Source organism: Lampris incognitus, chromosome 16, assembly GCF_029633865.1.
Source record: "Lampris incognitus isolate fLamInc1 chromosome 16, fLamInc1.hap2, whole genome shotgun sequence".
Classification (NCBI taxonomy): domain Eukaryota; kingdom Metazoa; phylum Chordata; class Actinopteri; order Lampriformes; family Lampridae; genus Lampris; species Lampris incognitus.
In genome coordinates, this window is record NC_079226.1 from 26,474,837 (window position 1) to 26,501,783 (window position 26,947).

Consider the following 26,947-nt stretch of genomic DNA (forward strand, 5'->3'; position numbering starts at 1 on the left):
GTAATTCTTTTATTAACAAAACAAAATATAAACTTATGTAACAGCTGCAAAAAAAATTATACACTTCAAACAAGCTGCCGGAGTAACAAAAAAACATTCACAATTTGTCAACATATTTTTTTTTTTTTTTTTAGTATTTAACACGATTCTTCATTTTCACTACAACTAAGCAACCGAAATATATTTAGGACACATACAACTACAGTACATAGCAATATTATTCAGCCTTAAGACATCTTTTCAATAGAAAATAAGGGTTCCAGCAGAGTGAGAGAAGTGGTACCGAGTTGTATCATCTCCCTTGTAGGCTCCGAGTCTGTGGCGTGTGACATATGTACGTGTGTGTGTATATCCACCACTTTCTAGTAGTTAAACGTTCAGATGAGGGCACACAAATAGATCTTGCGTTACAGCCATACTCCACATGGGTCCAAAAGCACAAAATCTGAAAGCGTACCACATCCTCTTTTAAGACTGGCAAATCCCATTTGGCTAATGCATCAGATGAATTATATCACTAGTATGTCATGGTCAAAAACTGTAGTGAGGGTTGTCTCTGTCTGTGTTGATGCCATTTCGAAATGCTCCTCAAATGGAACTAATTGACTGATGGTATATTCTCACATCCTATCAGAAATGCTGAAGGTCGGGGCGCCCCGGTGGCTCACCTGGTACAGCACATACCACGTAAGGCTGAGTCCTTACTGCAGCGGCCTGGGTTCGAATCCGGCCCGGGCCTTTTGCTGCATGTCATCCCCTCTTCTCCCCCCTGACTTTCCCGTCTCTGTCTTGACTATCACTGTCAAATAAAGGTGGAAAACACCAAAAAAATAATCTAAGAAAGGCTGAAGGTCACCAGCATCCCAAACGATAAAGTCAAATGAAATACTCCCAAATTTCCATTTCACCAACAAAGACCAGAAAAACCAAGCAGACCCTAGCAAAGGCTCAGTTTAGAGTAAATGCAATGGAATGCCAAGAGGTCCTGGGGATTTCAAGATTTTCCATAGGCATACATGTTAACAGTGTATGGTTAAATGTTTATTCATCATAACAGACAGATATGATGTTCTCCGAGGAGTGGAGACAAATTGAAGGAGTCCGTTTTAGACGCTGGGGGTAGGCTGGGCCTGCTGAGGGTTGTTGGCTGCAGTGGGAGTGGCTTGTCTGGGGAGTGTGTACATGGCACCCAGGAACTGATCGGCAATGCGTCCTGCCTCACGGAGACCGCTGAGCAGGGCACCATGAACTGTGGCTGGGTAGTTTCTGATGGTGTGTTCCCCAGCAAAGAACAGTCGTGGGACAGGCTGAGGCAGAGGGAGAGAGAGAACGAGCCAACTGTTAATCTCCTAGCAGAATGCTGTTCTAACACAATAAAGATCTATGAAATGCCTTCTAGCTGGCAATGAGAGGAGACAGAGAGAAAAGTGCGAGGGATGGAGGGGGAAAAAAAGATACGGAGTTAAAATGACAGGATGCATCAGTCAACACATAAACATGACTTATTCTCATCAATCAGCATGCCAACTTCAAAACAGCCCAAAAACATCTGGATTGCCTTGGTCTGGTTGAATATTGTGGGCTGCTTAGGATGCCTTCTCTCCCTTTCTCACACACACATACACACTCCAAAACTGGGAGCAACACTAAGAGCCATACAGACACACTCAAACTGAGATTCACTACACTCCCATTAACAGAGTGTATCTATCCACACATGTTGGTGGGCTCACCTGTGAGGCTCCAGGTATGGCGGGGCCAGGGGTGATAGGCTGTGCCATAAGGTCATAGTCATTACCCGACGAACCTGCCGCCACGTAAGAGTAGGAGCCTCGTGCCCAGGGGTCGGCCCGCCAACGAGTTACCACAGTTTCTTTGGGCTGCCATGACAACAAACAACAAACAAGAGTTGATATGAGTTTCCGTGCTGATATCAGAAGGACCAGTAAACAGCTGGATGGTAAACAGTTCCAAAGCTGGCTACCATACATATGATTTTCCCCCCATATAAAACCATACTGGAATGATTTATAATGACAGTTGGTTTGGATATGACTCAATATTTGAGAGCCTTTCACATAAGGTTGTTGTGTGAAGCTGTGCTGGTTTTGGTCAATTCAGGAACCAATTTGGCATTCCAGGAAAGAATTTAACTAATGATGGCTCTCAGAAATATAATCCATGACTTTTCTGTAGACAGCAAATGTACTGATGGTGACCTAGGAACCACACATAAGACAATCAATATTTCCGGAGGATTATCAACACAAATATCAGCATAACGACTCTTTCAATATTATCATTTTTTTGGCATGTGTTCTAAAGTGCAAGTTGTTGCACCAACAAACAAATGAAGAACTTGTTACGTATAGAGAAAAAAAGTTTCTCCAAGGGAAGCCGGTTCACTAGGGCGCCATCTTGGAAATGCTGCTGGGCAGCAAGCAGAGACTAACAAGACTAGACCTCCCGTCTTTTGTGATGGAGAGTCATCCATATCTCTAGTTCTGAGACATATATACACTCACTGGCCCCTTTATTAGGTACACCTTGCTAGTACCGGGTTGGACCCCCTTTTGCCTTCAGAACTGCCAAGAAAATATCCCCCACACCATTACACCACCACCACCAGTCTGAACCGTTGATACAAGGCAGGATGGATCCATGCTTTCATGTTGTTGACGCCAAATTCTGACCCTACCATCCGAATGTCGCAGCAGAAATCGACTCATCAGACCAGGCAACGTTTTTCCAATCTTCTATTGTCCAATTTTGGTGAGCCTGTGCGAATTGTAGCCTCAGTTTCCTGTTCTTAGCTGACAGGAGTGGCACCCAGTGTGGTCTTCTGCTGCTGTAGCCCATCTGCCTCAAGGTTCGACGTCTTGTGCGTTCAGAGATGGTCTTCTGCATACCTCAGTTGTAATGAGTGGTTATTTGAGTTACTGTTGCCTTTCTATCAGCTCGAACCAGTCTGGCCATTCTCCTCTGACCTCTGGCATCAACAAGGCATTTTCGCCCACAGAACTGCCGCTCACTGGATATTTTCTCTTTTTCGGACCATTCTCTGTAAACCCTAGAGATGGTTGTGCGTGAAAATCCCAGTAGATCAGCAGTTTCTGAAATACTCAGACCAGTCCGTCTGGCACCAACAACCATGCCACGTTCAAAGTCACTTAAATCACCTTTCTTCCCCATTCTGATGCTCGGTTTGAACTGCAGCAGATCATCTTGACCATGTCTACATGCCTAAATGCATTGAGTTGCTGCCATGCGATTGGCTGATTAGAAATTTGCGTTAACGAGCAGTTGGACAGGTGTGCCTAATAAAGTGGCCGGTGAGTATATATATATATATATATATATATATATATATATATATATATATATATATATATATATATATATATATATATATAACCATTTGTATTTCATATGTAAGAACACTGGCAAATTGTACACAACATGAGTACTAAAGTTCATTCCAAAGGATGTCGTTTTCATAGAAAAAACTTTTTCCACTTTACCAATGCTTGCTTGTACACAGTTGTGCTGTTCACCTCCTCAGGAATCACTGAAATTTGCATGTGATCTTTTGTACATAACAGTATAGTGGCTGCTTGAATCTGAAAATGTGATTGGTGGATTTTCTTGGGGGTATGCAGACAAAGGTGCTTCAATTGACCAGTTTTGTTTACAGCGTGATTTTGCATGGTCTCACGTTGCCAGGACCACCATCTTAGCCACACTCATTGTCCTGTTCTAAAATGCTAGAATGCAATGTCTCCACTATTAAACTGTCTCATGAACAACATCCTTGAGGCTTTGCTTTACACTGGCGATGCACAAATGCGCACACACCTGAGGCACAGCACTGCTTCCAAAGATCCCTTTGAGAATGGCCAGGCAGCGTCCTACGATGACATCATCACTGATGTTTTCCATAATGCCCGCGGCCTCGCCAGCCATCAGAGCAAGAAGGATGGGAGCTGACATGGGACAAATAGGACAAAGGTTAAAAAGCATTGATAATCACAGTTATTCACAAAGGAACTCATCTTATGTGACTCCTAAAATGAGAGGGCTCCTTTTCAGATACCCTCAGTAGGCATGGTTTGCTGGGATTTCAAGTCTTTTGGGGTCGGGGCATCGGACTAGAGTTGGGACCGATCTGATCCAATATCGTTATCAGGTGCCGATACTGACGTAATTCACTCATGGGGATATTGGACTGACATTACCATTACAGGACCAATCCAGACTCCTTTTTCTGACGTTTTTAATGAATTACAAATGTGTAATACATTAACTAAATTGTCCCTAGGTGTGAATGTCTGCCCTGTGATGGACTGGCGGCCTGTCTAGGGTGTCTCCCCACCTGCTGCCCAATGACTGCTGGGATAGGCTCCAGCATCCTGCGACCCCAATTGGGATAAGCGACTTAGATAATGGAAGGATGGTTGGATGGAAATGTGTAATAACGCAATTTTAAGCCCATAGCCAAAATGGTATATGTAAATTCAGGTAGTATAAAGTGTTTGGACTGCGGGGAAATGGAACACAAACGCTTCGCCTGCCCACATAGGGAGCAGGAAGAGGAGAATGCAGAAGATGCCGACCAGGTGACTGAAGCGGGGGAAGTAGCGAGGAGGTGGGGGGGGGGCCTGATGGCTACAGGGAAACAAGTGAAACCCAACAAAATGTAAACCTGGAGTCTCAAACACCATAGCAATTTGGAGAACAATATAATGGCTGTAGATGACATCGTAACTGTACCAGAGCGACTCAGTGTGCGTAGAGTTAGCGGCAATGCTGTGTGCATAACCTTCTTGTTAGCTGAGCCCGGGCAGGAGGCGCAGAGTGACAGGAAGGAGGCAGCGGTGCACCTGTCACTGAGAGCCAGGAGGAGGATGATGACGAAATAGAATACGATCCTGACTCAGATGACACGGTAACAGATTCCCAGCAACCAATCAGTGAACTGTACACTTTGGAGGAAATCAATGTTTTTTCGGTGTTTTTTCCGGTGAAACTTTTGGCAAGTCTGTCAAAGTAACTGATTATTTCATAGACACAACTACATTTCTCAAAACTGTCATAGCACTGCAAAAACCTGTAGGGTTTGATTTATTAGATGACAAAACGCATCATCGTTTAAGAAAGCACATCACCACCTTAAGAAAAAAAGCACCTGTTCATAAGAAAAAGAAGGGCACTAAAAGAAAAACTAAAATAATTGTAATGAATCACAGGCTGTTATTTTCTTACTATCCCATTTGTTTGTCTTTAAACATTAATGAAGGGAGACATGGGCAGATGAGAGCGGTACTTTGGTTTTTGCTCTCAGAAACATTGAGATATAATTTTTTCTTCAGGAAACACAGACATGGGTGGGGGTTGGAACTGCACTACAGATTTCATATTCACACTGGACAGATCAAGTGAAGTACCACATTTAAAATCTTCCATCACTTTATCCAGATTATTGTCACAGTTTGATTTAATTGATGCTTGGAGAATAAAAAAGACAATACCATATTTCTCAAACTATAAATTGCTGTTTTTTTCCTCGTCTGGCTGGTCCTGCGACTTATATTCCAAAGCAATGTATACAATGTAATTTTGTCGGATGAAGACACTGCATTTCAACTACGGCCACTGGACACCACCGTTTAATCTTGTGACTCAACTTAAAATGCTGTACCACCATATAAATTCAACTTATACACTGAAGCGACTTGTGTTTTTTCCTTGTAACAACACGTTTTTTGCTGAGAGTGACTTGTACTCTAGGAAATACAGTACACATAGGTAAAGGTTTCAGAGAACAGGGTCAGTGCTGCCAAGCTAGACAGAGTGTGTATCACCAGACACCTTAACATCAGGTTAGTCTAGAGCAACATATTTCCAGTTGGTTTTACAGATCACCACTTAGTCAATGTTGTTTTATATCTCCCACTAGTGTTGTAGTACTCGAGTCCAGGACTCGGACTAGAGTCCAACTTGAGCCCTGATTTTCAGGACTTGTGACTTGACTTGGACTTGAGCACTGATGACTCGAACACTGGGGACTCGACCTCAAGGTTTAGTGACTCGACTACAACAGTTGTGTGTGCAAGTTGTGTATGCAAGTTGTGTTGTGTGTGCAAGTATATGCACACACAGGTGTGTGTGCATATACTTGTGAGTGCATTTGTTTGGCCATTGCGTCACAAAGTAAATAAGCTCCCTTTAAAATAGTGACAGCTGTGTCATTTTTGTTTAATGTAGACCTTTTTTATTTGTATGTCAGCTTTTTTATGGTGCCAGAATGGAGCACTGGAGCCCATCTTAGAACTTGACTCAGACTCAACCTTGATGACTCAGACTCAGGTAATGGGGACTTGACTCGGACTCTTCTTTGGGGACTCGGACTCGAGACTTGACTCAGACTCGAGGTTAAGTGACTCGATTACAATACAGTCTCCCACCAACATAAAATATAATGTGAAATGACTACAGGATAGGTCTTTTTGTAAAAAAAAGTTTTTTTCTGAATAATTTTGGGTAATTTAGAGGGGAAAAAAACTGAGTTTGACTCTAAGCCAATTAACACATTAAAGGAGTTGCCATAGCAATTTGCACACCTACACCTGTTTGTATGTGAATCCTCCTTAAACTGCACTTCAAGTAAATTACTTTGGAATAAATTTAATATATTTTTTTGTATTTTTTTTTGCTCTTTTCATAAGAAGTGCTGCTTGGTTTACTACAGCCTCATGTAACCTTACAAATAATACCAACAACAACAATAATGATAATAATGATGATGAGAACATTATTCAAGGAAAAAAGAGCTCTGGTATCAATAGATATCCAAATTCAGGAATTGGAACTGAAAAAAAAAGTGGCTCATGCATCTCTACATCGGACAAAAACAAAAACCATCTCCAATGGCCCAGTTCCTGTGTTTCTGAATGTATAAATGGGGGGGGGGGATTATGTTCTTTGTTTCTATCAGTACAATTCAGCAACCTCTGCTGATATTTACTAGTCATAATATGCTTCATAAAAGACTATATGTTAAACCAAGCACCTTTAAAAACAACTTTACTATTTGTTCACCTTTGTAGAGGTTCCAGAAGAGGAACAGCTCCCCTCGGCTAGCGGTGGTGGAACCGACATGACCAAACAGGTTGACACTGGGGTCCCAGAACACACGATCAAAACAGAGCACCACCTACAGGCAGAGAAAAACATGTAGAACCAAACTCAAACATTCAACACAAACTCAACAAAACAACTTTGTACTCTGTTGCACACCCACAACAGTGAGACAACAGAAATGTTAGTGCAATATTGACAGTAACCATTTCAAAAAAAGGAAAAAGTCAAAATGACTTGATGAATATTGTCAAAATCTAGTTTAAAGTTAAATTTGTTCCAAAAGTTTTACTGGCACTCAAAACGGCAATGACGTGCCAATGAGAATGAGCTCCCTCTGCCGGCCAAATAGTAGTACAAGCAGCTCCCATTGCATAATAATGCCGCATTCTCCTCTGTGCTGCAGCAATATTCACAGAAACTCCTCTGCAGTGAGTGGTGCTCAGGAACAGACAGAACCACAAAGATAGAGGGAGAGGGGGATTTGGAAAGGGAATGACAAAGTGAGAACTGAGAAAAGATTAGGTAGAAACTGGTAGAAAAGATCTTGCATTCATATGCTCTGACTTCTTCCTATACTCTCCTTCTCACCCTCCAAAGACCTCTCTCTGCCTCAGTGTAAGAGCCCAGATGTAAACCAGGGAGAAGAAATAAGCTACAGGCTATTTATAGGAAGGGGGGGGGGTCCTTGTTCTCTGAGCTGGGTACAAAACACCTGTTATGATTTACTGCACGGTGTGTGTGTATGTGTGTGTGTGTATATATATATATATATACACACATTATATAAAATACACACACACACACACACACACACATTTATAAAAACAAGAGAAAGACAGAGAGATCTGAAATTACAAATATATCTTTACTGTATCCTTCCTCTATCTATGGCAGAAGGCTGCTAGCTGCTAAAGGTCATGCCGCTAGCCTGGGGACACAGCAATAAAATTAAAAACAGCAACCACGGCTGAAGTGGACTCTCAATAGGAATGCTCACCTTGGTCTAAATGAATGGAAGGAGCAGAGTTTGATAATGCATTTCCTGGACTACAGGTCGCTTCGGTCTATAAGTTGCATTTATATGGTGGTACAGTATTTTCAGTTGAGTCACAAGATTAAACAGTGCTATCTGTGGCCTTAGTTGAAATGCAGTGTATTCATCCGACAAAATTACACTGTATTAGTCGCCTTGGAATACAAGTTGCAGGACCGGCCAGATGAGTAAAAAAAAACAGTGACATAGTGTGGGAAACATGGTAAATCCTTTTGGAACAAACAGAACTGAACATATACCGAGTTTTGCTACACAGTACTTTATATTTCCACTGCTTGGCTATATAGCAGCGAAGGTGGGTGTATGAGTTTGCTGTATGTGCAAACCTTGTTGAGGTTTCCAAATCCCATCCTCTGGATAGCAGCCGTTTTCCACTCAGGCAGAGGGGGGACAAACTGCACGGCCGGAGGCTGCTGCTTCATCACACCAAGGGGCAAGGTGCACAACACTGCATCACACTTATAGATGAAGGTCTGGGTAGTGGAGCGAGTGTTTACAGCTATCACCTCGCAACCTGTAGTGGTGGACCGAGTGTTAACACATTACAATGATATGTACATACATCACATCAAAAATACATCACTTTTCCAGAAATGAGTGGTAACAGTAGAATTTATGTCTATAAGCATACACACACAAAAACACTCCCATGTACTTACCAGAGGCTGTGTACCGGACCTGTCGTACTGCTGTGTTTAGCTTGATGTCCAAGCCCTCAGCCAGAGCCACAGGTACACATGAGTAGCCATTCCTTACTGTCAGATGGCTGCCAGTGAACTCAAAGTCATCATCCTGTACAGAAAGTGTTCACTCATCACTATACGAACCTTTCCCTGCATCAAAGATATGTTAGGGTTGATACTCCTGTCTGTGCCCCTGACCAAGGCAATAGGAAGAAATAACTGGAGTTGGTCGCCAGGTGCTGCACGGCGGCTGCCCACTGCTGCTAGCTACACAGTTAGGATAGGTTAAATGCAGAGATTCAATTTTGTTGTATTCATGTACAATGACAAATAAAGTGTATTCTATTCTACTCTATTTTTAGAGTTCGAAAATGTGACAGCCAGTATCTGAGGAAGAATTTCCCATGCAAACTCACTGTCAGGACTACAGTGAGGCATGAGGCTGCAAAGGTGATACACCTACCTGATCCCAGTGCTTGAGAGACAGGGTGGAGAGTGGCGTAGCATTGGCAAACTCCAAGTTGGCAAAGTGCCAGTCAAGGATCTGTCTGTCCCTAGATGACAGGTAGACATCACTGTGGAGGTAATAGACTAGGTGTGAGTGATATTTACAGCTATTCATACAACATGACTGATAATAAAACTCATCCATTCCATCATTCAAAAAGTGGTGTCCCTTAAAGGATAAAACACATTACAAATTGCTATGACACGCACCATTCAGACAAACATCAGGGGTAAGACCAAACAGGGAGTCAATACCTCAATCAAGAAGTACTGACAAAGATCAGTGGACGGAGCAGGATTCAGAGCAGCAGAGAGGGGAGGATGACAATAGGTGGGTATGTGGATGGATGGATCTCTCACCTGGGTGGATTAGCCTCGAGCTCCTGAAGTTTCTCCTCAAGCTTAACCTGCATCTCAACGAGTTCATCATACTCCTACAAAAGGGCAGAATGACCAAAACGAGTTCAGAGTATGCATGTCTTGATTTGATGCATCCATCGACACTACTGCACTTGGATATTAAACAGTATATCATGAAAGATACAATTATAAGGATTAGAATTATTCTGCTGAGCTTTTGACCTCTTAAGACTGCGTCTATTCTGAACAGTAGATTCTATAATCAAAACTAAACAGCCAATATTCTGATTACTAAATACTGAATCTACAATAACGATTAACAATTGTTCACAAGCCCTTATGCAATTCTACAGGGATTTCAAACTGAAAGAAAAGTAAGTAAAACTTAAGAGGCTTAAAAAAATGGGGAAAATTGGCTTCAATCTTGGACATGATGTTAGGAGAGAAACAGGCATGTCAGTGTATGTGTGTGTATTTATGTACAACACATACATACACCCAAAGGGTTCTAGGTCAGGTAGAAAGGACAAACAGCTTTGTCTGAAAAGGCTGCCTCAGCCTGTTCACAGGCTCACCCCAACAGAACCAACAACCATATCAGCCTACGGATCCAGCTATAATAGCATCACCTAACCCGGAGACAGTTGCACGTAGTAACACCATCCACTAAGACAGGCTCCTGGGAAAAGCTATGGTTATCTATTATGAACAAAAACAATGTTTTCAACAATGATAGTAGTAGTGGTAGTGGTGTTAGTGGTGGTAGGAGGAGGAAGAAAAACAAAAACAACATCTTTAGATGTATGGGACTTTCCTGAAACAAGTTTATAAGTGGTTCAGAATCGAGATAAATACAATGCAGCCTTTAAGTTTAAATGGAAAAAAAACAAAAACATGAAGACTTAACCATAAGGGTGAGGAGAGTAAACCCTCGTTAGGGTAAGAAGTGAATGTGGGAATGACCTGAGCTAGTATGCAGACATGAGAAAATATTACACCAGAAATATCTAACCACTGACCAACTTCCTCCTGTAACGGTCCCCAATGTAGATTTACACGGCATTCAAAAACACGCGCACACACTGTGAGAAAGAATGGACTTCCTTCTATCTTGCTGGGAGTGTGTGTGAGACTCCAGACAAAAAGATAGTCAGACGGTGATTCAAAACCTTAAAGTGGTTTCCTCAGACAGCGGATGGGTAAAGGACAACACCATTTCAGACACCAGCTGTGTTTAAACCAGCTAAAGCCACTTTCTAAAATACACATCCCACTAACAGACACGAATTATCTGCTCCGGAAATAAAGCAGCCCGGAAATAAAGCAGCAGCAGAGGCTCTAATAACACATCCAGCTACAGTATTTAACCACTTGAATGCTGCCTGCCTGGATGACTTAGAATTACAACAGCACGGCATTCAAATTCTGAAACGCACTCCCTGACCTGCTGGTTCATAATAAATTCATTTGACATGCTAGTTGTTCAGTCTTATATGGAGAAATTGTATTTTTCAGAATAAAGCCAATGGCCCTGTTTACACCTGGCATTAAAAATACTTCTTGGGTGATCTGATTACAAGCGGACAGCTCTAAACACGACAGTTCACACCTAGCATTAGAATATGTCCCCACATGCATCTCGAGTGACCACTTGTGATCGGATCTCACTTTCCCGCTCTATATGCAAATAAACACATACAGCGTGTTTTGTGTGTACTCCATCCATGACAAATCATTTTACCTGTTACTGTGGCTTCTTAAAAAAAAAAAACCAAAAAAACATCGAATGACACTGTACTTTACTGTACCACAGCGAATCATCAGTTTCTATCTCTTCCTGTCCTCTGCATATTCCTCTGTCACACCAGCCACCCGCATGTCCATTTAAACATGCTGGACTAATATACTCCAACATACATGTGGGAAATGTCCAACCTGAAATGCCTAAAATATGTGACTCAAAAACAAGAGTGATCAAAGTCCACAAATTATACAATGACCATAACACCAAGAACACAACTGGAGTAATTAGCAGTTAAAATTTTACTGCTTCAACTAGAGCATTTTAAATTTCTGCTCGAGGCCAGCTCCAATAGGCCAGAAAAAAATAATGCAGGCATCACATAAACATGCAGGAATGAAGGTTTGTTTTGGAAAACAAACAACCACCAAACAAGAGAACTATCACACCACTATGTGTAGATAACTGCTTGCAGCTTGAAGACATTTGTAGGGGATTTAAGAATATGTGAATAAAGGGGATATGGGAATTCCCTTATTTTCCTACATGCCATTGTGCACCCATCAAATTAAATGTTATTTTATGAACACTTTTAAAACTATTCCCTTCCTGCTTTCTGACTCACTTAGCATCGTCACCCCCCCTCTTTTTTTTTTTTTACTTTTATCTGACCCACTGGTTCACTTGCAGCCCCCTTTCCCTGCAGGGCCTCAAGATAGAAAGAGCGACATCAGTGGTAGGGTACCACAATGCAACTTGCAGCAGCGTTTGAGCTCACTTTGCAGAGGGCAGTGAGGTCACGGTGCTTGCTCTTAACCAAGAACTCTGCTGTGATGTCTCTGGGTGGTTTGACCTCGCTGGCTTCTTTGTACTGCTGATGGAGCTCTTTTACCCGCTCCTTAGTGGTCACCATCTGAAAGGAGGAGAAAAGAAAAGTCGAATGGGAGAGATATAGGCAGGAACACAGATTGAGATGAAGGCAGGTTTAGGTAAATGGATGAAAAAATAAATGCATTTGCAAAATGGGCAGAAGAAGAACAGAGGGGAAGACTGTCTCATGATCACACAGGCTGCTATCATTTCTATTCATCACCAACTATGCTGAACCAGAGGAGACTGACTGAGCATGAAATACACCACCGCACATTTACACCTGTGACCACAGAGCAGCTCCACTGGAGCGGTTGAGGTTAAGATGCTTGCTCAAGGGCAAATCTGCAGTGGTTGGTGCGGAAAAGAAAACTATTTCTAAAGATTTACCAAAGCAGGCTGGATTTAAACCCATGACTCTCCAGTTTCAGGCCTACTTCTGTAACCTTTAGGGCCAGGACTCACCTTGTTGAGCAACTCCTTGAGCTCCTCCTGGGTCTTCACAATCTTTTTCCAGTGCTCTATCTGCTCATCCTTGACATGTTTCTCCTGCAGCCTGCATTCATACACAAACGATTAAGATTTGTGTGTTGCGTTTCAGCAACAGGATTGTAGTTCATAAAGAGACCACACTTGTTCTGTGGGAGATGGGTTGTACAATACCACTTACTGTATGACCACCTCCAGGGCTTGTCCCAGAGAGACAGGTTTGTTGTTGAGGAAGTTGAAGTCCAGCTGGTGGCTGAGGTAGGAGGTGGCCTCGAGCAGTCTGTTGAACTCCTGCTCCACCATCTCATCTTTCTCCTTGGGCACCTGGACACACACGCAATCAAACAAGCAAAATGCACTACCAGTCACATTATAACACTAAAAAGACACTTTAAATGTTCTAATGGATGGCATGACTTAGCAAATCTGCTAAGTAATATAGCTAGTTCAATAAAACCAATAGCTACTATTCACTGGCAGATATAGTAAATTATGTTTCATATATATGTTCTTTGTCTTGATGGAACTAATTCTATTCATACACCATACTCCAAATTCTGCCATCAGAATCCGTATGTATAGTGTTGTCTATTGGAGCATACTATTAAGAAACAGTCACCATTATAGGCTAAAAAAGAACAAATGATCCCGTCATCATCACGGTTTTCCACTGAGGATGTTTGAATGTTTATCCATGTAGTCCAAGGACATGCAGTGAGATATTAGTATGCTTTCCAAAAAAGAAAAGAAAAAAAAGATGCACTAAATGCAGGCGGGATGCTGAGATAGCAGTTTTGCAATTATTATTGATACTATCAATCAAGAAGAAATTAATTCCACCCCAAGGCAAAATTTACATATGATGTTCCAGTCTTGATCAGTGCAAAACAAACTTGTCAGCTACAAACTGTTGCCCCTGAGAGCTAGAAAATACAGAACCAAAATTAGTCTGTGGTAAAGACCATTTCTGGAGTAGTACCAGAGACAGTAAATAAGGAACTGATTTTGTAGAGTCCCAACCTTTTATCTGGGGATTTTACATCCAAACAGGCTTGACTGTATGATGATGGTTATAATTTTCCATCCCTGACCACATAACATTCCCATGATGCCGTGAATATCCCACCTGGGGTGCTCTGACAAAAGCCATCTCTCAGTCAGCTCCAGAAAATTGCTTTTAGTGCGAAAAGCAATGATTCTTGAGCTTTGCATTTTTAATTTCTGCAGACTTAACAAATTTAAACAGAGCTGCTCTGTTGACTTCACATATAACACGTGAATTTTGTTTTAGTGTGGGATTTACTTATGATAGACAAGGCAATTGAGGTTGTTTTTTTAACTATCCTGGAAGAGAGATATGATGCAAGCTTGCAGGGCAACAGTTTATTTCTCTTGATCTCCAACATGAAAGATGGGTTATGCAACACTAAAATAGATGTTGAGATGCTTTTTCTTTTCAAAATAATTTTAAATTAGTTAAGGAATGTATTATGTAAATAAACCAATACATACGCTTGTGCACCGTTCACCCTTTAGTAGTGCAACCAAAGAAGAAGATGGGAGAGGTTGAGAAAACAAGAGGGAAGGGGGAAGAGAGCGAGAACATATTAAATAAACACAACTTTAACCTCAAACAGGTTTACAGAAAAGCAAAACATGTATATTTCATTTTCCTGCGGGTTAAGACAAGTGGTTACACACAAGGTGGATGCCTGTCAGCTTCTACCTTAATGGAAATGCCCCGAATGTCAACCTAAACATCCTACATACCACTGCTGTCATTTGACAGACAGACAAGAAATGAGGGAGAAAAACATTGTTTATTTCAAATCTAATGATATTAGTCTACGTCCGCTTCCTGCTCTGTTCTGAGAGGGACTGGAGCTGTTGTTGATAACACGCTAGGCTCAAGCAGTTAACTGAACCCATCCTTAATTTTGTTTTTATAGCTATCCTTAGGCCCTGCCTAAGGAGAAAAACAGGCCTAAACGAGAACTTTAAACCTACACACAATGTAGTGCTATGCTAACAGTGAGCCTCAACACATCTAACCATTGTCTGTTACAGGCTGTAAACGACATTCTAGTAAAGGTTCTAATGGCTGGTTATCCTTGTGGTTAGTAATTGCTGGGGAACTTGACCCAGAGCAGAGTCGAGTAGGGTAGTACAACAAGCATAACTGTCCATCAGATAGTTTTCATTCGAGAGTAGGGTGAAGGCTGAGGAGAGCCTAGAGAGAAGAGCAATGAAAGTCAGTAGGAGCAAGATGGAACATCTATGCGTGGATGAGAGGGAGGACAGCGGAATGGTGAGGATACAAGGAGTAGAGGTGACGAAGGCATATGAGTTTAAATACTTGTGGTCAACTGTCCAAAGTAATGGGGAGTGCAGAAGAGAGGTGAAGAACAGAGTGCAGGCAGGGTGGAGTGGATGGAGAAGAGTGTCAGGAGTGATTTGCGACAGAAGGGTACCAGCAAGAGTTAAAGGGAAGGTTTACAAGATGGTTGTGAGACCAGCTATTTTATATGGTTTGGAGACAGTGGCACTGACGAAAATACAGGAAGTGGAGCTGGAGGTGGCAGAATTGAAGATGCCAAGATTTTCACTGGGAGTGACAAAGAAGGACAGGATTAGGAATGATTATATTAGAGGGACAGCTCAAGTTGGATGGTTTGGAAACAAAGCGAGGTGAGATTGAGATGGCTTGGACATGTGTGGAGGAGAGATGCTGAGTATATTGGGGGGAAAAAGCCGAATATGGTGCTGCCAGGGAAAAGGAAAAGAGGCGGTTTATGGATGTGGTGAGGGAAGACATCGAGGTGGCTGGTGTGACAGAGGAAGATGCAGAAGACAGGAAGAAATGGAAATGGATGATCCACTGTGGCGACCCCTAATGGGAGCAGCCAAAAGTAGTAGTAGTAGTAGATAGTTTTCACTCACAAAAGTTTACACTTAATTTGGTAGACTATCACATGCATATTTTCACTCTCATTAGCCACTGGCCATACATCAAGTTCTCAAGATATTTCTTCTGACTCCAACTAGAAAGGCTGAACATTTCAGACCAGTGATAATCTAAATGGCCTCTCCAATGTTATACAGCCTATACATGCACCAAATAAGGCATCTCACAACTTCAATTTGACCAGTGCCAGAATGCCTTGAGGAGCCTGACAACTGTAGGATAATGGCCAAGATGCCCATTTACTGATTAAGTTAGCCAGTTATACTCACAGCCTGGCCATTGGCCTCATACAGCGGACACTTCTGTTTGATTTTGGCCAGTTCCATGTTCACCTGCTTACTGATCACTGCCATGGGGTTCCCTCCTGAACACACACATACAGGAAAAATTACATAGAATACTATACATGCTAATCATCATCTTCTTCTTTCGTCTTGTTCTGTTTCTCAGGGGTCACCACAGCGGATGTTACAGTTTCCATCGGTACCCTGTGAGGGCACAGCACCAACAGAGGCCGTTGTTAACCCGGGCCTTGACTGATCCAGTATGGAGCCTTGACCGATCCGGTATGGTCTTGTCAATCCACATACTGATTTGGCAAAATTTTAAGTCGGATGTCCTTTCTGACACAACCACTAACCCCATCAACAGGGGCACAGGTTAAGTGGTGGATGCAATCCCAGTATTCATGGACTTGCGCCCATGCCTGCTGCTACAAAAAGAGCTACAATGGGTGTCCAGGTGGCGTAGCGGTCTATTCCGTTACCTACCAACATGGGGATTGCCGGTTCAAATCCCCGTGTTACCTCCGGCTTGGTCAGCTGTCCCTAAAGACACAACTGGCCATGTCTGCAGGTGGGAAACCAGATGTGGGTATGTGTCCTGGTCACTGCACTAACGCCTCCTCTGGTCAGTCGGAGTGCCTGTTCGTGGGAGAGGGGGAATAACATGATCCTCCCATGCGCTACATCCCCCTGGCGAAACTCCTCACTGTCAGGTGAAAAGAAGCGGCTGGCGACTCCACATGTATCGGAGGAGACATGTGGTAGTCTGCAACCCTCCCCAGACTGGCAGAGGGGGTACAGTAGTGACCGGGACGGCTCAGAAGAATGGGGTAACTACAGGAGTTTGATTTATATATGCTAGAGGCCTGAAGTGTTGTCAGCTGTATCTTTGGATCAGAACTAGGGGTCGACCGATATGGTTTTTTTCAGGGCCGATACTGATGTCGATTATTGGTAAGTTATGGCGGTCGATAACCGATATTTGGGGCCAATATTCAGTTGCAGTAAATGTAAAAAATGTTGTGCCAAAATTTACAGCAACACAAACCCCAACACAAGGCTGCCTTTAAATGAACATATGTTTGATTGAATTTTGTGTAAAATGGAAAATATTTGAAAAAATAAAATGCATGATGTTCAAGGCACTACATAACAATCTGAGTGGAATTCTTTTTTAATTAAAAATAAATACATTACATTACAGTCAATTAGCCAATGCTTTTATCCAAAGCGACTTACAATAAGTGCATTTAACATAGGAAATCAGGAGAACTACTAGTCATCAGAGGTCATAAGTGCATTTAAACAAGCATCTAAGAGCAAAACCAGTGCTAAAGTAAAAACGCAAGAAAGAGATTTTTTTTGTTGTTGTGTGAATACAATAAGTGCTAAGAACAAGTAACGTAGTAATTCTTGAAGAGGTGAGTTTCAACCTGCACCAAAAGATGGGCAGCCACTCCGCTGTCCTGACATCAGTGGGGAGTTCATTCCACCACTGTGGGGCCAGGACAGAAAATAACTTCCAAAACATGAAAATGGAATGAATTAAACAGCATGGACAGCAGGACATAAACACTGAATAATTATGATGTGAAAATAATTCCACATAAATTGGTTAAAGTGCTCCCAGCCGGCTTTGAGTGAACTGAATGGAAAAATGTACATTAGTGTCATTATGTTCCCTTTCTCTTATCTTTAAAGTGATAGTTCGGGTTTTTTGAAGTGGGGTTGCATGAGGTACTTATCAACAGTCAGTGTATTACCTGCAGTAGATGGGAGTCTGTGTACTCCCAGTTTGGAAATTCAGCAGGAGTAGTCGACACTGAAGTTGAAGAATGGGACACAGAAAAAACCCTCCCATGTTCTGTTTTTTTCCCCCCTCACAATTCAGTTATATACGAATTTGGAACATTCATTGACAGCCCTACCAGTTTACCAAAGAGTGGACTTTGCTCTCTCCCTTTATGAAAGTTTATGACAGTTTTTAAAAGCAACTGTCAATAATGTATTTTGAAGGAATGATGGTGCCAATGCTAAGAAGGTTTAAAGACTTTTGCAAAATTTAGAAACACCTTGAAAAATTTTCAGGTGAGTTCCAGCTATATAAAGGTTGTAGCTTCATTTTGAAGTTTATTTTCATAACCTTGCTCCTGTGCAGCGAAATTTGATTGCTGCATTTATTGGAGTGTCTAATAGATTTTACTCCGGATAATGCTATAGTTATCCTTTTGAACACACACACACACCCTGACCATTCTTGCTTGCCGTTTTTCTACAAGTTTACCCTTTCTCCTTTTCACATCTCTCCTCTTCATGTGATGGTTTCAAAACCTTTTTTATGTATGTAAGGAAATAATAAACATTTTCAATATATGATTTAAAAAGAAATATCGGCTTGGCTGATAAAAATATGTCGATAACGATAATATGAAAAATGCCCAATATCTAAGCCGATAATCGGCCAGTCTGATAATTGGTCGATCCCTAATCAGAACCCTGCAGTGATTTCATATCTATACTACAAATTCTATATACTATACATATCTAATACTATACATGCAACTAAGTTAACAAAACAACATTACCCTGTCTGGATAGATATCAGTAATTGCAAAAATCTATGACCACATCAGAATGAGGCTACATAGATCCAAGTGTATCACATGTGGATGGGATACACATGGATTGTAAATGGATTATAGTGCTTTTCTAGCTGCAACAACCACTCAAAGTGCTTTACTATCAATGAATGCCTCACATTCATCCACACACACACACACACACACACACACACACACACACACGTCGGCGCTACGGGGGGGCATTGGCCGGGCCTCGCCCCCCCAAATGAAAGTTGTGCCCCCCGCCAATTACCCAGTGATGATGTGAAAATTAGTACTTAAACATCATGTAAAAATTAAAATTAATTAATGCACATAGCACATTTAAATACATAATCAATAATAATAATAATCAATGAAATAAAATGCTTAAATTTCATGATTGTGGAGGAGCGGGGTTAGCAGGACACCGGAGCGGAATATCAGTGTGTGATTTTGTCCATTCAGGTGGTAATTGCGTGTGACACACAGGGCTGTTTGCTGCGAGTAAGCTCGCGCGATCTGCTTGTAGCGTCTGTGCGCGAATGGAAAACAACGGGGGAAAAGAGCAGAGCACAAGTAAGGATTCTAAGCGCACATTCAAAGGTTAATTTAGCAAATAATTAATAAAAAAATTTCACAATCGAAGAATATTCAAATATAGAATGTAAATTTGATAGCCCTAATGCTCATGCCCCCCCGTGAAAACCGTAGGCCCGGCCGTCAGATTTGTTCTGGCGCCGACACACACACACACACACACACACACACACACACACACACACACACACACACACACACACACACACACACACACACAGCGGTGTCACCCATGCAGGGTAACCAGCTCACCGGGAGCAGTTAGGGGTTAGGTGTCTTGCTCAAGGACACCGACATTTTTGCAAGGGGCCAAGGATCAAACTGGCAACCCTCTAGTTAAGTTACCAGACGACCTACTATACCTCCCGAGCCACTGTAGCCCCTGTGTCTCTTACCCAGTCCTGTCACAACCATGGCACCTAGATCAGCCACATAGTTTCCTTTCCTAAATGTGGCCACTCTACCTCCAACACGGTCCTGCATTAAAAAAAAAAAAAAAAAAAACTTTAAGACTCGGGTCACTTTGTTGCAGAATGCATGAAATGAAACTTTTTTTTTACATTTCCTATCAGTGACTTACCCTGGCCTCCAGAACAGTCACGTCCATTCCAAAACTCTGCAGTTGCCTGGCTGCAGCAAGGCCAGACACACCCCCACCAATGATAATCACCTTTCCTGTCTTCTTGGCTATATGAAGAGAATTCAGGGGTTGGTGATAGCTTATCATTACACCAATGAACCATCCATACCCACATGGGGAGTTTACAGTCTACTCTGAAAGCATAGGGCAAAGGGTAAATGACTGCATAAATAACCAGCATCTCGCAACATTTAACCTGCCAACATTTTTTTTTTATCAGAATGGGATTTCCATGTGTTAATTGGCAAAATAGAGATTTAATTTTATATGGAGGATGATTAGTGTTAATTTCACAACAAGGCAAATGAAATAAACACACTTGGTAAAGGCTTAACCCTCTTGTAGATGCCAAAGTTGATGAGACCATGCCTTTCGAGGTAGCTGTGTATTCTATGGACCAACACGGCATCACCTGAAAAGAGAACCTTGTGTATTACAACTCAAAAGAAATGCCTACATGGCTGCATTCATCTTCTAGAGGTACAGGACATATTTTCTGCAAGAACTCACTGTTGTATGGAGCTTCAAGCTGCTGTGCTGTGGCCTCAAAAGTCAACTGGATCTTAGGATTGTCCAGCCATAGTTGGAGCTAGACAAGATTAAAATGTGTAAGCAGGAAATCAAATTATTAAATACATCATTTGTAACATATGTTGCATACAGTTGATTCTCAGTTCCCTGTTCATGACAACAACCACCGGTGTGTGTATACTTGTGTCACTGGACTCATATCTGAGGGTGACAAGTCTGTTTACAAATGGGAGGTTGACCACCTAGTTTCCTGGTGCAGCCAGGACAACCTGGATCTAAACCCCCTGGGACAGTGGAGATGGTGGTGGACTTCAGGAGAACCTGTGCCAAGCCCTGCCCGTGTGACTCTCCAGTTACCACTGTGGAGCCATTCCGTTTCCTGGGCACCACCATCGCTCAGGAGCTCAAGTGGGAGCTAAACATCAGCTCCCTCATCAATAAACAACAGCAGAGGATGTACTACTTCCTACAGCAGCTGAAGAAATTCAACCCGCCATAGACATTAGCTGTGGTTACATGGACAATATTTCTACAACCCGATTGAAATCATACTGATTAGACATTCCAACTTAACTATTTATATGGACACAAAATAAAGTGATCCGATTAAGATGTACGTTTACATACCTCAAAGCATTTAATCAGAATATAATTTTTTTTTGACATGTGCAAAGTGGTTCCACCCACTGTGAAGCATCTAATCTGGTGTAAATAAAGAAGAAGAGGTTCTGCCTGTTTATACAATTTTCAAGATGGACCCACATCATGTCCTGGGAACAATATTTGTGTTTCTGCCATTCTTTCTAATTAAGCAGAAATCGTGAGTGGCAAACGGTCGGCTGAATAATGTTACACAACTTAAGAGAGGGCATTACACAATGACAGTTCATAAAAAAAGTAGGACAAAGCTTATTACACATACAGAGACAGCAACTCCATAACCATCTGAACGTGTGCATTTTGAAAAATGAAGGGGGACAATTCAATTAGGATGACTGAAACAAGGCAGCAAGCTCGTATATTCACAAACAGCAACAACAGAATGTGCAAGCTGGTTAAACATCAGTGCTTTATTGGATGTTACACTTGTTAAAGCCAGGCTGTGCAGTCTGACAGGGCGCAAAACAAGCTTCCACTGACACGTTTTCATGTCAACATGTGATAAGAAAAATGAAAGTTTAACCCACAAAACTATCAATGAAATCAATAAAAAGCGATATTTGGCCAGAAATGAGCCGGTCGGTCAGTTAAGTGGTGGCACGTCGTCGGTCACTTATATAGTAAAGGAACAAACTCGTTCACGTCACCTAATGTTACTCCCCCACATGGGAGTAACTATTAACATGCGCAGAAAGAATATATTTCATTCCAACCAGAAAGAAACAATCGGATTAAGTGTTTACATGGCTACTGCGCTAATATCTTCCTATTGAATGGATTATCAAGAAGGTTTACGCGACCCCTCTCAACCCGATTTAAAAATCCTTCCAATCAGGCCAGTCTCTTCCGACTGAGGTGGTTACATGAGGCATTCTTATACTGATTGGACTATTATTCCGATTATTAGTGTCAATGTAAACACAGCTAATAAATGTGAATTTCTACACTTCCATCATCGAGTCTATTCTAACCTCCTCCATCAACGTCTGGTATGCTGCTGCCACCACCAGAGACCAGGGCAGGCTGCAGCGCATCCTTCTCTTGGTGGAGAAGGTGATCAGCTGCCGCCTCCCATCTCTCCAGGACCTGCATGGCTCCAGGACCTTGAGGCGGGCAGGGAAGATTGTTGCCAACCCCTCCCACCCTGGACGCCACCTTTTTGAGAGACTCTGTCCTCTGGCAAGAGGCAGAGGTCCATCAGGACCAAAACCTCACGCAACAAGAACAGTTTCTTACCGGTTGCAGTCGGACTAATAAACACCCCCACAAGACTTTTTGTATTTTTTTTTTCTGGATCCGTTTTATGTATATTAAATATAAATAAATACATACATACACACACACACAAATATGTGTGCTTTTGTATATATATTTTCACATACTTATTTTATTCTTATTTTATTCTCTGTACCAACAATGCCAAGCTAAATTCCTAATGCATGTAACGCACATGACAATAAAAGAATTTCTGATTTGTATGATTGTGAATGAATTAGCGCACATGTCCTCACCGTACGATTGCGGATATAGAGGAAAACTTTCTGTGTCTGCTGGGGGCCACTGATGATGTCAGGGAAGCAAGCAGCCTCCTGTGATGTCATGCGGTCATGAGGGAGACGGCTCTGGAAGGCAGCTCCCTCTACACCTGCAAGAATACATATACAGCATAACTATTCATTAAACCAAGGCTCTTTGACACTCAATTTGTTGCACAACACATTGAGATTTGAACTCACCAGATGGTTCCTCAGGTTCGCTGTCATTTTCTTCCTCCGGCTGTGGGGGAGGGGGAGGGATGACCTGCTTCCTCTCTTTCTCCGCCTTTGCGTTCCTCTCCTCCTCAGAGTAATATTCGTCCTCAGACAGATTGGCCAGGCTCTCATCCATCTCGCGGTACTCCACCTGCAGCAAGAGGCACAATAAAAGCTCCATTATAACCACGTTCTGACTAAGTGGGACGGAAGAGGAACAATTCTAGAGCCGACAATTAAGTTGGGGTACTTCAGTTGGAAACAAGTGCTCTAAAAAGATGGGTTGTCAAGATGGACACCGACATATATGTATACACAAGTCATAAAAAGCCCAAAGAGTCATAGAAAATTGTTAATATATAGGTCCTACTGCTGTGTTGATATGATTTAGTCATCATCCCGCACAAATGGATCCCTTACTCCAACTAGAGTGCAGCTCTCTGCCAGGCATACATATCCTCCCCTACTCTGGTGTCTGAACTTGGTGACCAACCACCCCCCTTTTTTTTTTACCTGTCAGGAGAAGGTAAATACATGCACATATGGACAGAAACATCAGTGTTTTTCCTGCTGTTATAAGACTTTTGCACAGCGCCCAACTCAAATGAACGCGAAATATGGAAAAAAACGTTTTAAATGTGCAGCGCTCAAGCTAAAAACAGCTCCCTAATAAAAAAAACATTTTGCCTGTCAGTCTGTGGACACACAGCTTCCTAGGTGGACACTTGAAAGCGACCAAGTATGACGCGAAATAACAGAGATCAGGCTATCATGATTTCAAAGTCCTTATTAAAAGACTTCAAATGTGGTTAACAGTCGCAGTTTTCAAGATATAAAATGAAAGATGATGAGTAGCTGCTCTGGTGATTGACTTTTCATTCTAAAGCAATAAAACGGTAAGAAAAGATCAAATATGGTTCGCCATGGTTTTCATAATATAAAATGAATCAAGGCGAATGGCTGTTCTGCTGATTGACTTTCATTCATAAAATAATGGTAAGACAACATAGCTCAGCCATGGGAAATGCTTTATTGTAAGAATTTCCAGAAGTGAATGAATAAGCCTACTCTTGAAATTGTATTTTCATAGCAGAGTTTTAACATTGGAGACTATGGCAATTAATGTGGCAACGAGATGAATAAGGTGAATTATTTTTGGCTCATCCAGTGTTCCTCCAGTTCTCCTGTGCTGAGATCAGCAGTAAATGATTTGTTGGCCAGCAAAATACAATCGACTTCTCGTTTATTTTCAAGACATACCTGAAAACATATTGTTTTGGTTTTGACACTTTCGCTGCCCGATGTGACTCAACCGTAGATGTGAGTCACGCATACGCAAGGTTGACTGAGATCAGGCAGCAACAGAAAGCAGTGTTGGTTGAGCAAACAAGTGAATGAAGAGAGGTAGCAGCGAAAGCAAGAACAAACGTTTTTCCAAGGCTTTGAATCACTCCAACCACGAGAGGTTCTTCATCATGTATAAGTGTGCACAAAAAATGTTAGGTTGATAGGTCCAGTAGTTTGCGAGATTAGCCATGGACAGAGACATGCGCGCGCGCGCGCGCACACACACACACACACACACACACACACACACACACACGTTAATGGTAAATCTTCTAATCTGTACCCCACAATAATAATTATATTCTTATATAAAAAAATTACATGGATTTATTGCAACTTATTTCCCTCTATATGCATAGAGGCAAAGAAGACATAAGATGTTTACTTTTGCTCGCTTACGGCGACTTGTCCTGCGGACTTCAGCAGAATCTTGGTCAATCCCCCCAGGGCCTGCCTGATGGGGTATGGGGGGTCCTCCCGCTTCCCCACTTGGGGATGCTCTCTCCTTCTTTTTGACATCTGCAGGACCAGGGGCTGAGGCAGAAGGCCCAGACAGGGCATCAGAGACTGGGGCTCGATCCCCACCTGCTGCCCCCGTTGAGGATGAGGAAGAGGAGGAAGAGGAGCCCGCATCTGACTTCTTATTGGACAACATCATGGAGGACGTTGGAGGCCTCTCCTGGGGGAAAGCAGAAAAGACATGAGGCAAATGCCATCAATTTAAAAACAATAAATTGACTGTTACACATTTTTGAAGTGAAACGGTTACAACTTGACGGCTGTACAGTCAAGACTGGAACAAAGATAACTGATGATCAAAAAAATCAAAAATTAACATTCCTTAGAAAGATGAAAATGATGAAGCGTGAGTTGTGCAGGAACCCCCCTCCCCCCAAAAAAAGGATCCATGTGTAGAGTTCACACACAGTTAATTACGTACTTTTGTTTGCATGTTGAATTAAGATTTGGAAAGATTTTTTTTTAAATGTATATTTGAAAATAATAAAAATCTAGAGTTTACATTTACATCCCTGCCAATCTATTCTCATAGGAATCCTCTCATAACTTATCTACAATCAACCTTATGGTCTTAGCTTTAGTCATCAAAATAGACTCAATAATAGATCCTTTATAAAAATTAACTGCATTATAAATGCTTAGTCACAATAGATTCCTTCATTGTTGTTACCAGTGAACGCACCTACTGCAATAGGCTAGATAACCACCAAAAAGAACTGGGGTATGAGGGATGCGTAACCCAAAAACAACACTGCTCCAACACTGGATGTAATAGGAAACTATGTATGAATGTCATGGTTTTATGAAATGAGGGCTCTATGGTACGTTAATTTGTCTTGTTTTACCCATTTCTCCGTGCACCTGGTAATATCCATTCAAACGCTAAGAGATAAAGACAGAATCAGAAATATAATAGTTAAGACCTACCAGACGAAAATAGTTTGGCCTTTCACATTACAACGAAATCGCAGAACATATAACTCGGACATGCGTTTATGATCACTGAGGGTCTAATGCTGTAAAGCCCACTGAGGCAAAAGTTTAGTTGGTGATATTGGGCTATAAAAATAAAATTGACTTGAGTTATACAAAGACATGGCGTAAACCTCGTATATTTTAGGGCTCTGCCTTCAAAACAACCCCTTGGTGAGCTGACACATTGAGGACCATTCTTGTTAGCGTAGCGAGCTTGTATCGTTTTGCATTTTTAGCCACTAAGTTACGCCGATGAGAACCACTTTTTAAGCGGTTTTACCAGAAATACTTAATTTTGATCATAATCGTAGCGGCAAATTGGACTTGATGTCCTGAACAAGGGAAATAACCAGCTGGCTAGTTAGCCAACGTTAGCTCGCCAACACCAACCGGTCGCAGCGACAACAGCAGGTTAATTTGGCCAGTAAGCCAATATTAGCTTTGCTAGCTAGAATGACAACACTGCTCAATTAATGGTTGCAAAATTACATAATAGGTTATAAAAGTTTTGGCCCAAGTATATTTATATCGGCGTGAATGTCTAAGCGATGCTTACTACACGCAGAAATAAAAATCTATCAAAACGTCCCGTCGTCTTGGCAGCTAGCTAGCATCAGCTAACCGTACCGAACAGCGCTAACAATACATTTCGGCTAATAGCGACGGTGGCACAGTGGCAGGTGTGACTTGAAGAAGATGACGTTAACTCCGCTTGAAAATGGGTTCTGTAAGTTACAGCAACCGGAATAATTCAACCGAGTCTTTTCTACGGGTGCGACAATTTATTTGGAAGTTAGAAATACCAGTAAAAACACCAAGACGGCTATATTACCTCTCGTTCCCGAAAACGCCAACACAAAGGCAGCTCACAAACTACGGAGCTCTATGAAAGACGTCTCACGTCACTGACGAAGCTGCATTGAGGGTTACAATTGGTTTTAAGCACTGTCGATCTAAACTGGAGGGCGGGGATTAATTGCTCATTCACTCATGTCGTATTAATGCCGCTGTGTTCTCTAATTTATTATGTCAGTTAACTTTCCATATGTCATTTTACAATGCTGTGATTGCAGCTATTCCCCAGTCCTTTGTGGATAGTATACATGGCCATTGTAACTCTAGTTAATGCTCACGCCAATTTGCATATGAAACCATTCGTTTTCAGTCGTTACGCAACTGTGCTGTTATAAGGTTGGGGGATACCTGCAGTCAGATGAGACTGAAGAATCAC

General features: G+C 41.9%; 1 protein-coding gene across 2 annotated transcripts; it reads right to left on the reverse strand.

Annotated features, from left to right (window-relative positions):
* kdm1a (lysine (K)-specific demethylase 1a) lies at positions 1–26,608 on the reverse strand. Of its 2 annotated transcripts, none has more exons than XM_056296517.1 (21): positions 26,549–26,608; positions 24,622–24,901; positions 22,861–23,026; positions 22,636–22,769; positions 20,444–20,522; positions 20,253–20,345; positions 19,874–19,980; positions 19,689–19,770; positions 16,079–16,173; positions 14,357–14,374; positions 13,026–13,168; positions 12,821–12,911; positions 12,264–12,398; positions 9,745–9,818; positions 9,341–9,452; positions 8,854–8,986; positions 8,521–8,708; positions 7,099–7,213; positions 3,856–3,983; positions 1,734–1,880; positions 1–1,307 (listed from the first exon to the last, which is right to left on the reverse strand). In XM_056296517.1, exons 2-21 carry the CDS (start codon positions 24,853–24,855, stop codon positions 1,107–1,109), a joined length of 2,475 nt encoding a protein of 824 aa, XP_056152492.1. In that variant the 5' UTR covers positions 24,856–24,901; positions 26,549–26,608; the 3' UTR covers positions 1–1,106. The 2 variants fall into 2 exon arrangements, with proteins under 2 accessions (XP_056152492.1, XP_056152491.1); XM_056296516.1 differs by having other exon boundaries at positions 24,608–24,901.
* Positions 26,609–26,947: the final 339 nt, after the last annotated feature.

Bases quoted from the DNA above. Each gene is read 5' to 3' on its own strand.
- kdm1a (XM_056296516.1), bottom strand. From the start codon at position 24,880: ATGATGTTGTCCAATAAGAAGTCAGATGCGGGCTCCTCTTCCTCCTCT. The intron at 12,399-12,820 runs GTGAGTCCTGGC...TCCTCCTTTCAG, and splicing joins TCAAGGAGTTGCTCAACAAG to ATGGTGACCACTAAGGAGCG. The intron at 7,214-8,520 runs GTTTGCACATAC...CTCTGCCTGTAG, and splicing joins GATTTGGAAACCTCAACAAG to GTGGTGCTCTGTTTTGATCG.